The sequence below is a fragment of the Oncorhynchus clarkii genome, chromosome 29 (assembly GCF_045791955.1).
Source record: "Oncorhynchus clarkii lewisi isolate Uvic-CL-2024 chromosome 29, UVic_Ocla_1.0, whole genome shotgun sequence".
NCBI lineage: Eukaryota > Metazoa > Chordata > Actinopteri > Salmoniformes > Salmonidae > Oncorhynchus > Oncorhynchus clarkii.
Genome location: NC_092175.1, coordinates 24,434,709 through 24,446,488, shown reverse-complemented (window position 1 = coordinate 24,446,488; position 11,780 = coordinate 24,434,709). Strand labels below are relative to the sequence as shown.

Genomic DNA, 11,780 nt, shown 5'->3' with positions numbered 1-11,780 from the left:
TCTGATATTAACCTTCTCCTCCACATCCTGTCTGATATTCTGTCTGATATTAACCTTCTCCTCCACATCCTGTCTGATATTCTGTCTGATATTAACCATCTCCTCCACATCCTGTCTGATATTCTGTCTGATATTAACCTTCTCCTCCACATCCTGTCTGATATTCTGTCTGATATTAACCATCTCCTCCACAGCCTGTCTGATATTCTGTCTGATATTAACCATCTCCTCCACATCCTGTCTGATATTCTGTATGATATTAACCATCTCCTCCACATCCTGTCTGATATTCTGTCTGATATTAACCTTCTCCTCCACATCCTGTCTGATATTCTGTCTGATATTAACCATCTCCTCCACATCCTGTCTGATATTCTGTATGATATTAACCATCTCCTCCACATCCTGTCTGATATTCTGTCTGATATTAACCATCTCCTCCACATCCTGTCTGATATTCTGTATGATATTAACCATCTCCTCCACATCCTGTCTGATATTAACCATCTCCTCCACATCCTGTCTGATATTCTGTATGATATTAACCATCTCCTCCACATCCTGTCTGATATTAACCATCTCCTCCACATCATGTCTGATATTCTGTCTCCTCCACATCCTGTCTGATATTAACCATCTCCTCCACATCATGTCTGATATTAACCATCTCCTCCACATCATGTCTGATATTCTGTCTCCTCCACATCCTGTCTGATACTAACCATCTCCTCCACATCCTGTCTGATATTCTGTATGATATTAACCATTTCCTCCACATCCTGTCTGATATTCTGTCTGATATTAACCTTCTCCTCCACATCCTGTCTGATATTCTGTATGATTTTAACCATCTCCTCCACATCCTGTCTGATATTAACCATCTCCTCCACATCCTGTCTGATATTCTGTATGATATTAACCATCTCCTCCACATCCTGTCTGATATTAACCATCTCCTTCACATCCTGTCTGATATTCTATCACATATTAACCATCTCCTCCACATCCTGTCTGATATTCTGTATGATATTAACCATCTCCTCCACATCCTGTCAAATATTAACCATCTCCTCCACATCCTGTCTGATATTCTGTCAAATATTAACCATCTCCTCCACATCCTGTCTGATATTCTGTCAAATGTTAACCATCTCCTCCACATCCTGTCTGATACGAGGCAAAGTGCAGTAGAGTAAAACACTTCCTCTCCCTGTGCTGCAGACACCACAGCCGCTTTCATTCCTCGTTAACCCAGCTAAGAGAAAGTATGAGGTGTGTTAAGTATCTACGGCGTATATGAGTCAGGCTTTCAGTGTGAGTGTGACTGTGTGTGTGTGTGTGTGTGTGTGTGTGTGTGTGTGTGTGTGTGTGTGTGTGTGTGTGTGTGTGTGTGTGGACTCACGTGAAATTGTGATGACCATGGTGGTATTGCAGTAGCCACAGATGACACAGACGTGTCAGTGGTGTGTGTGTGTGTGTTTGGGTGCATGTATGACTGTAACCTTAGGGCACCTACTGTACCTGAGGATCGGTCTCCGCAGATGGCACAGATGTGTTTGGTGAGGGAGAGAGGCATGCACCCCGGCGAGGGCTGGGCGGGCACCTTCATCACCCCGTTGAGACCCAGCGGGGGTTTGATGTCCTCCGAGCTGCTGACCGAGTTCATCTGGGAGTTCAGCTGGAACATCAACACACACAAACACAGGAACAGACAGGTCACAACGCCACTCTGACACTGACACTCAGAATGTCATCCACACACTTCATCAGATTATACAGCTGAAATGGCAATGTGATGCTGTGTGGATACTTTACATCATCATCCAGGGGCAGCTCTGTTTTCAGCATGATAATGATTACAGCAAGATTAAGCATAGACTAGGGAGAGTAGACCTCAGCACACAGAAAACAGAATGGCTGAGTTGGTATCCATGCAGCTGAGCTGATTGGGAGGTTTAAGCTAACTACAGTTTGGCTGTAGTTCCAGTAGCAGCCTAGCAGGCTTTCTCCCTCTACTCCCTTGCCTGTTTCATATCTAAAACCTGTCACTGCTAGATCCTGCACCACTTAACCGGAGGAGTTCTTTAATTCATGCTCTCAACAACCCCCCTAGCCTCCACATGCTCAGCGCTAGCATAACTTCAATGCAACATTTAGCAGTACAGCAGAATAAAGGGCCAGTGTTTGTTTTAGCAAGAGAGTGTTCTAAGTAAGAACTTGAAAGGTTCTCCTCCAGTGCATTAGGGAGGGACACGGTTATTTCAATATTACAATATCCAAACGTACGTTAGTTGTTGATCATGTGTGAGTATTCACTTTTTACGGAAAAAAATATGTCTATTTCTAACAATGAAAATATTTTTTCTAAATTCAATTAAAATATCCATGTGACATTGTTACATGCAAGGATATACCATGACATTTGAAATTCTTAATTTAATAAAACATTAAACTTTTGAATGTAGTTTATATGTGGTGTGAACCCCCAAAAAGACAGATAGCCTTCACCAAAGATAATAGTTTGTTGCTTTTGTTGGCCAATCAAATGGGCAAATATCTCCATGTGTAGCAAGTGAAGTGAAAGATCACTAATGGAAATAAAAGTACGGAATTAGAAGTTCAAAAACCCATCCCTACGGTGCACTCAGCTCTGCTGTGAAACTGAGCTTCAATAATGTTTATGTGAAAACCCCCTCTCCAACTGTGTAGCTTCACATGGAGAACTAAGAGACACTAATCAACTATGCTGTGCTGTTATAGTGGAGTTACTAAGAAGCTCAATTACCACTCAACAATAATTCATTGATATAGGCAGAACTAGCTAGCTAGCCAACCATTTGTACAGCTATGGAAAAAACCGAGCCATGTCTGTGTCAGCATGCTCTAAAAACCATGATGTCAAAATGACCAAAATAGAAGCAAAAAGTACAAATAATTCACTTTGGAAAAACTGGAAATGAAAGGGACTGAATGTGCAGGTTTTTTTTCATGGAAACATTTAAGAACTCTATAGATTCTACAGCCAATAACAAATAGTATATAAACAGTATGACAGTGGTCATATTACTGTAGTATTCACAAGTGATGTATTTCTTTAACAACAACAATGCCATCCTTTCACAATCTACACCTATCCTGGTGTTGACGTGTATGTCAGACAGGGGGAGACTTGCTAGACTGCTTGCTAGACTGGGGTACAGGGGATACTGTGGGTTCACATGTCCTAGCTAGCTAGCAGATGTCTTAATTGAGTTACTGCACATTGTAAAGACACATGTCTTACAGAGCCAATGCTAATCACACTAAATAGCTTGTGGCATAGAAGCACAGACAGTGTTTGTAGAGTGCGAGAGAAGAAGATGAAAGAAACATGTTGTATTCAAGATATAATTATGAAAATAACACAACGCTGGAGTTCATGCTAGCCTTTCGAACCCTTCTTCAGGTGAGTTTCCAAAGCGCTGTCAAGGACTAATTAGTATACTGTCTATGTTTCCACATGAACTATATACAAAGACAAACATATCCCCTTTCTTTCTGACATGGCCACAGGGCACACACAGATGTACAGTGGTACGCTGACAGGCCGCACACACCCACTTGATTTAGCTGTGCTGTACACACAGGACACCCCCACATCAAGGGTCAAATGAGCAGCAGCAAACTACCAAAGCCTCGTCATACATACTGTACACTTACACTGTACATGCTTTCACACATGTTCACATACATGTGCACACATCTACACACATACATGCAATCTGATTGGACTGACTTCCTTCTTGGCAGAAAATCGGATCTAATTGAATCATTGTCATATTGCGACTGAAACTCAAGGCTATAGAAATTGATATGATGTGTATTACTGAGCTTATGTTACAAAGACAATAGATTACATTGAAGACGTCATGTGTAGTGCCATAATTCAGATATACACTACTTCATTTACATAGATAGAACTCCATGTATATCTACTGATGGTGTTAAATCAGGTTTCCTTGATATTACGAAAGGTGTCCCACAGGGGTTGATTCTGGGTCCTGTTTTTTTTTACTGTTAACATAAAAAATATCGACTTGTTTGTACAAAGAATGTACATGCCTATGTCCTGCCTCTTGCTAAATAGTAAAAAGCAGATTCAGTTTAAGTTCCTATATGTCCAAGACTATGGTGACATCTATATGAACGCAGCTGCCACTTCATTAAAGCTGTCAGATGCAGTTTATCAAAGAGCACTGCGCTTTATGACAGGCAACAATTTTAGTAATCATTACTGGATTCTCTACCAGAAAGTTGGTTGGTCCTCTTCGATGTCACATAGGTTGATACATTGCTATGTTTTAATTTATAAAGTCCTTTTACAAAAAGTCCCACTTTATCAAACATCATTACTAACCTTTAGACATACGAGTTACCACACCTGGTCTCAGGGATGGTTAACTCTAGAAACTCCTTTGGGCTCTACTGAGTTAGGTAAATCAGCTTTTTGTTTTCTTGCACCTTATTTGTGGAACAATCTTCAAAACGTTCTAAAATGTGATGTTCTGGTGTCTCTAGTGTAATTCAGAAAGTTGATTGGGAACCTTATTACTGGTGAATGTGTTTTTTTATGACAGTGTTTTTCTTTCTTCCTGCTTGCATTTGGTATTTATATTGATGTGTGTAAAAGAGACCTTGGTCTCAGTATGACTCCCTGATAAAATAAAGGTTCAATAAAATGTATAAAGACTGTCAGTGCATTCATACAGACTGTCAGTGCATTCATATAGACTGTCAGTGCATTCATATAGACTGTCAGTGCATTCACATAGACTGTCAGGGCATTCGTATAGACTGTCAGGGCATTCATACAGACTGTCAGTGCATTCATATAGACTGTCAGTGCATTCATATAGACTGTCAGTGCATTCATTTAGACTGTCAGGGCATTCATATAGACTGTCAGTGCATTCATATAGACTGTCAGGGCATTCATATAGACTGTCAGTGCATTCATATAGACTGTCCGGGCATTCATATAGACTGTCAGTGCATTCATACAGACTGTCAGTGCATTCATACAGACTGTCAGTGCATTCATATAGACTGTCAGGGCATTCATATAGACTGTCAGGGCACTCATATAGACTGTCAGTGCATTCATATAGACTGTCAGGCATTCATATAGACTGTCAGGGCATTCATATAGACTGTCAGGGCATTCATATAGACTGTCAGGGCATTCATATAAACTGGCAGGGCATTCATATAGACTGTCAGTGCATTCATATAGACTGTCAGTGCATTCATATAGACTGTCAGTGCATTCATACAGACTGTCAGTGCATCCATATAGACTGTCAGGGCATTCATATAGACTGTCAGGGCATTCATATAGACTGTCAGGGCATTCATATAAACTGGCAGGGCATTCATATAGACTGTCAGTGCATTCATATAGACTGTCAGTGCATTCATATAGACTGTCAGTGCATTCATATAGACAGTCAGGGCATTCATATAGACTGTCAGTGCATTCATATAGACAGTCAGGGCATTCATATAGACTGTCAGTGCACATTCATATAGACTGTCAGGGCATTCATATAGACTGTCAGTGCATTCATATAGACTGTCAGTGCATTCATATAGACTGTCAGTGCACTCATATAGACTGTCAGGGCATTCATATAGACAGTCAGGGCATTCATATAGACTGTCAGTGCACTCATATAGACTGTCAGGGCATTCATATAGACTGTCAGTGCATTCATATAGACTGTCAGTGCATTCATATAGACTGTCAGTGCACTCATATAGACTGTCAGTGCATTCATATAGACTGTCGGGCATTCATATAGACTGTCAGGGCATTCATATAGACTGTCAGGGCATTCATATAGACTGTCAGGGCATTCATATAAACTGGCAGGGCATTCATATAGACTGTCAGTGCATTCATATAGACAGTCAGGGCATTCATATAGACTGTCAGTGCACTCATATAGACTGTCAGGGCATTCATATAGACTGTCAGTGCATTCATATAGACTGTCAGTGCATTCATATAGACTGTCAGTGCACTCATATAGACTGTCAGGGCATTCATATAGACTGTCAGGGCATTCATATAGACTGTCAGTGCATTCATATAGACTGTCAGTGCATTCATACAGACTGTCAGTGCACTCATATAGACTGTCAGTGCACTGTCAGTGCATTCATACAGACTGTCAGTGCATTCATATAGACTGTCAGTGCATTCATATAGACTGTCAGGGCATTCATACAGACTGTCAGTGCACTCATATAGACTTTCAGGGCATTCATATAGACTGTCAAAAAATTGTAATTGATGACAGACTGAGTGCTGTATTTTCTCAAGGAACATGCAACTGTGAGCACATCTTTGGTTTATAAACACACCCACCCACCCACACACACACGCACACACCCAACCACACACACGCACCCACCCAAACACACCTGCACACCGTTTTTTATTTATTTGTTTTTATCTGTATTGTTGTTTATCACTTAAACTTCAACAGTTACACTGCTCTCCATGCCGGGGTGGGCTGGGGGTCTCTCTCTCCAGTGCTTCTCTCTTTCCCAGAGCAGTACATGGATGGTGGGGGGATTGAAGGGGCTCAGTCCTGGGTCTGAAAATAGAATACAACCCCCTCCCCACTACCACCACCACCGCCACACACAACCAGGCAAGATGTGTATGTGGAGTCTACCATGACTGGGGAAAATCCCTGGACGATCATCAAATCAAATTGTATTTGTCACATGGCCTGAATACAACAGGCGAAGAAGACCTTATCGTGAAATGCTTACCGTGAGATCTGCAGAGAAGAATGGGAGAAACTCCCTAAATACAGGTGTGCCAAGCTTGTAGCGTCATACCAAAGAAGACTCGAGTCTGTAATCGCTGCCAAAGGTACTTCAACCAAGTACTGAGTAAAGGGTCTGAATACTTATGTAAATGTGATATTTCAGTTTCTTTCTATTTTTTAATACATTTGCAAAACATTCTACAATCCGGTTTTTGCTTTGTCATTATGGGGTATTGTGTGCAGATTGATGAGGGGAAAAAACGATTTAATCAATTTTAGAATAAGGCTGTAACCTAACAAAATGTGGAAAAAGTCAAGGGGTCTGAATACTTTCCAAAGGCACTGTAGATATGGTCCAGAGCAGCTGTGCTGGCACACAGAGAAGAGAAAGAGAGGATAGGAGGAAGAGTGGAAAGGAGAGGAGAGGAAAAGGGAGGAGAGGAGAGGAGAAAGAGAGGAGAGGAGAAGGAGAGGAGAAGAGAAAGAGAGAGAGGAGAAAGAGAAAGAGAGAGAGGAGAATGAGAAAGCACACTCAGCCAGTCCAGTCAGAATCAGAAAGGAGACAGAATGAACAGCGAGAAAGAGAGAGAGAGTGAGAGAGAGAATGGGAGGTGTGTTACTGTAGCATTGGGAACTCTAATTGTGGCCAGAGCAGGTGTGTGATTTAGTGGAAGGTAGCAGGTGTGTGATTTAGTGGAAGGTAGCAGGTGTCTGATTTAGTGGAAGGTAGCAGGTGTCTGATTTAGTGGAAGGTCAAATCAAATCAAATTGTATTTGTCACACACACATGGTTAGCAGATGTTAATGCGAGTGTAGCGAAATGCTTGTGCTTCTAGTTCAGACAATGCAGCAATATCCAACTGTAGCAATTGTTTTTGGAAGGATGGTCGGAGGTTAATCATCTTTTATTTATGATAACCGGCACAAAACAAGAAAGAGTAACAAACAAAACGTACAGCTTTGCAGGGCTAAAAAGCAACAATACAAAATCAAGATCCCACAAACAACAGGTTGCCTAAATATGATCCCCAATCAGAGACAACGATAGACAGCTGCCTCTGATTGGGAACCATACCAGGCCAACATAGAAAATAAAAAACTAGACTACCCACCCTAGTCACACCAACGAGTAATCTAACCTAACAATTTCACAACAACTACCTTATACACACAAGTGTAAAGAAATGAATAAGAATATTTACATAAAAAATATATGAATGAGTGATGGTATAGAACGGCATTGTCAAGATGCAGTAGATGGTATAGAGTACAGTATATACATATGAGATGAGTACTGTAGGGTATGTAAACATTTAAAAGTGGCATTGTTTAAATTGGCTAGTGATACATTTATTACATGCATTTTTCCATTATTAAAGTGGCTGGAGTTGAGTCAGTATGATGGCAGCAGCCACTCAATGTTAGTGATGGCTGTTTAACAGTCTGATGGCCTTGAGATAGAAGCTGTTTTTCAGTCTCTCGGTCCCTGCTTTGATGCACCTGTATTGACCTCGCCTTCTGGATGATAGCGTGGTGAACAGGCAGTGGCTCGGGTGGTTGTTGTCCTTGATGATCGTTTTGGCCTTCCTGTGACATCGGGTGGTGTAGGTGTCCTAGAGGGCAGGTAGTTTGCCCCCAGTGATGCATTGTGCAGACCTCACTACCCTCTGGAGAGCCTTACGGTTGTGGGCGGAGCAGTTGCCGTACCAGGCGGTGATACAGACCGACAGGATACTCTCGATTGTGCATCTGTAAAAGTTTGTGAGTGTTTTTGGTGACAAGCCGAATTTCTTCAGCCTCCTGAGGTGGAAGAGGCGCTACTGCGCCTTCTTCACCACGCTGTCTGTGTGGGTGGACCATTTCAGTTTGTCCGTGATGTGTCCGCAGAGCAACTTAAAACTTACTACCCTCTCTACTACTGTCCCTTCGATGTGGATAGGGGGGTGCTCCCTCTGCTGTTTCCTGAAGTACACGATCATCTCCTTTGTTTTGTTGACGTTGAGTGTGAGGTTATTTTCCTGACACCACACTCTGAGGGCCCTCACCTCCTCCCTGTATGTCGTCTCGTCATTGTTGGCAATCAAGCCTACCACTGTAGTGTCGTCTGCAAACTTGATAATTGAGTTGGAGGCGTGCATGGCCATGCAGTCGTGGGTGAACAGAGTACAGGAGAGGGCTGAGAACGCACCCTTGTGGGGCCCCAGTGTTGAGGATCAGCGGGGTGGAGATGTTGTTACCTACCCTTACCACCTGGGGGCGGCCCGTCAGGAAGTCCAGGACCCAGTTGCACAGGGCGGGGTCGAGACCCAGGATCTCGAGCTTGATGACGAGTTTGGAGGGTACTATGGTGTTAAATGCTGAGCTGTAGTCGATGAACAGCATTCTCACATAGGCATTCCTCTTGTCCAGATGGTTTAGGGCAGTGTGATTGTGATTGTGTCGTCTGTGCACCTGTTGGTGCGGTAAGCAAATTGGAGTGGGTCTAGGGTGTCACGTAGGGTGGAGGTGATATGGTCCTTGACTAGTCTCTGAAAGCACTTCATGATGACGGAAGTGATTTCTACGGGGCGGTTGTTATTTAGCTCAGTTACCTTAGCTTTCTTGAGAACAGGAACAATGGTGGTCCTCTTGACGCATGTGGGAACAGCAGACTGGGATAAGGATTGATTGAATATGTCCGCAAACACACCAGTCAGCTGGTCTACGCATGCTCTGAGGACGCGGCTGGGGATGCTGTCTGGGCCTGCAGCCTTGCGAGGGTTGACACGTTTAAATGTTTTGCTCACGTCGGCTGCAGTGAAGGAGAGCCCGCAGGTTTTGGTAGCGGGCCGTGTCAGTGGCACTGTAGTGTCCTCAAAGTGAGCAAAGAAGTTGTTTAGTCTGTCTGGGAGCAAGACATCCTGGTCTGCGACAGGGCTGGTTTTCCTTTTATAGTCCGTGATTGACTGTAGACCCTGCAGGTAGCAGGTGTCTGATTGAGCGGAAGGTGTGGCTTTACTGCTGGCCCAGTAAATGCTCTGATGTTATGGCCCATGTTATGCAATGGGTGGTAAGGGACATTTGATTAGTACCTTGAGCACAGCTGAGGTGTAAGTGTGTTCCAGACTGTTACATTCTACACATGGAACTTACATTCTACACATGGAACTGATCTCTCTCTCTCTCTCTCTCTCTCTCTCTCTCTCTTTCTCTCTCTGTTCATTCTGTCTCCTTTCTGATGCTGACTGAACTGGCTGAGTGTGCTCTCTTTCCCTCTCCTCTCCTCTCCTCTCCTCTCCTCTCCTCTCCTCTCCTCTCTTTCTCCTCTCCTTTCATTCTCCTCTCCTCTGTGTGCCAGCACAGCTGCACTGGACCGTATCTATGTCTCCTCACAGTAAACCAGACTGTATAGGTTCTGATTCAAACACAGGGTATTGTCTGAACTTTTCAACATTCCCCTTACTATCTCACTCTCTCTCTCTCTATGCACAGGGAGAAAATAAATAATTTAAAAAAAATCAGGAGTTGACAGTTTGCTCTCTCTGTAACAACACCTCTAGTTATAGTGGGATTGGGAGATTTATTTCAGTGGTTTCAATGCCACAATGAAATACACTATGTACGCACTCCGCTACAGTGAAAATAAACCATTTACACAAACAGCATGACTCCTAACTCCTAGAATGCTGAAGACCACCTTCAAAAAGACAGTATACCATGGGTATGACAAAACATGTGTTTTTACTGTTCTAATTATGTTGGTAAGCAGTTTATAATAGCAATAAGGCCCGAGGAGGTGTGGTATATGGCCAATATCCGCTGCGTTGCGTTGTACCTAAGAACAGCCCTTAGCCGTGGTATGTTGGCCATATACCACACCCCCTCAGGCCTTATTGCTATTATAAACTGCTTACCAACGTAATTAGAACAGTAAAAACACATGTTTTGTCATACCCATGGTATACTGTCTTTTTGAAGGTGGTCTTCAGCATTCTAGGAGTTAGGAGTCATGCTGTTTGTGTAAATGGTTTATTTTCACTGTAGCGGAGTGCGTACATAGTGTAGTCTATGAGTGTGTACATGAGTGTGTACATAGTGTAGTGCATGAGTGTGTACATAGTGTAGTGTATGAGTGTGTACATAGTGTAGTGTATGAGTGTGTACATAGTGTGGTGTATGAGTGTGTACATAGTGTAGTGTATGAGTGTGTACATAGTGTAGTGTATGAGTGTGTACATAGTGTAGTGTATGAGTGTGTACATAGTGTAGTGTATGAGTGTGTACATAGTGTAGTGTATGAGTGTGTACATAGTGTGGTGTATGAGTGTGTACATAGTGTAGTGTATGAGTGTGTACATAGTGTGGTGTATGAGTGTGTACATAGTGTGGTGTATGAGTGTGTACATAGTGTAGTGTATGAGTGTGTACATAGTGTAGTGTATGAGTGTGTACATAGTGTGGTGTATGAGTGTGTACATAGTGTGGTGTAGGAGTGTGTACATAGTGTAGTGTAGGAGTGTGTACATAGTGTAGTGTATGAGTGTGTACATAGTGTAGTGTATGAGTGTGTACATAGTGTAGTGTATGAGTGTGTACATAGTGTGGTGTATGAGTGTGTACATAGTGTGGTGTATGAGTATGTACATAGTGTGGTGTATGAGTGTGTACATAGTGTAGTGTATGAGTGTGTACATAGTGTGGTGTATGAGTGTGTACATAGTGTAGTGTATGAGTGTGTGCATAGTGTAGTGTATAAGTGTGTACATAGTGTAGTGTATGAGTGTGTACATAGTGTAGTGTATGAGTGTGTACATAGTGTAGTGTATGAGTGTGTACATAGTGTAGTGTATGAGTGTGTACATAGTGTAGTGTATGAGTGTGTACATAGTGTGGTGTATGAGTGTGTACATAGTGTAGTGTATGAGTGTGTACATAGTGTGGTGTATGAGTGTGTACATAGTGTAGTGTATGAGTGTGTAC

The 11,780-nt window shown here is 42.5% G+C and overlaps 1 protein-coding gene across 8 annotated transcripts in view; it reads right to left on the bottom strand.

Moving 5' to 3' along the window:
• LOC139387915 (retinoic acid receptor RXR-alpha-A-like) overlaps positions 1 to 11,780 on the bottom strand; it is a 140,726-nt gene that overhangs the window by 37,077 nt on the left and 91,869 nt on the right. For all 8 annotated transcript variants that reach the window (XM_071134285.1, XM_071134286.1, XM_071134278.1 and 5 more), the window contains one exon: positions 1,522 to 1,678. In XM_071134285.1, coding sequence (XP_070990386.1) covers positions 1,522 to 1,678 — 157 coding nt within the window. The remainder of the gene's footprint in view (positions 1 to 1,521; positions 1,679 to 11,780) is intronic.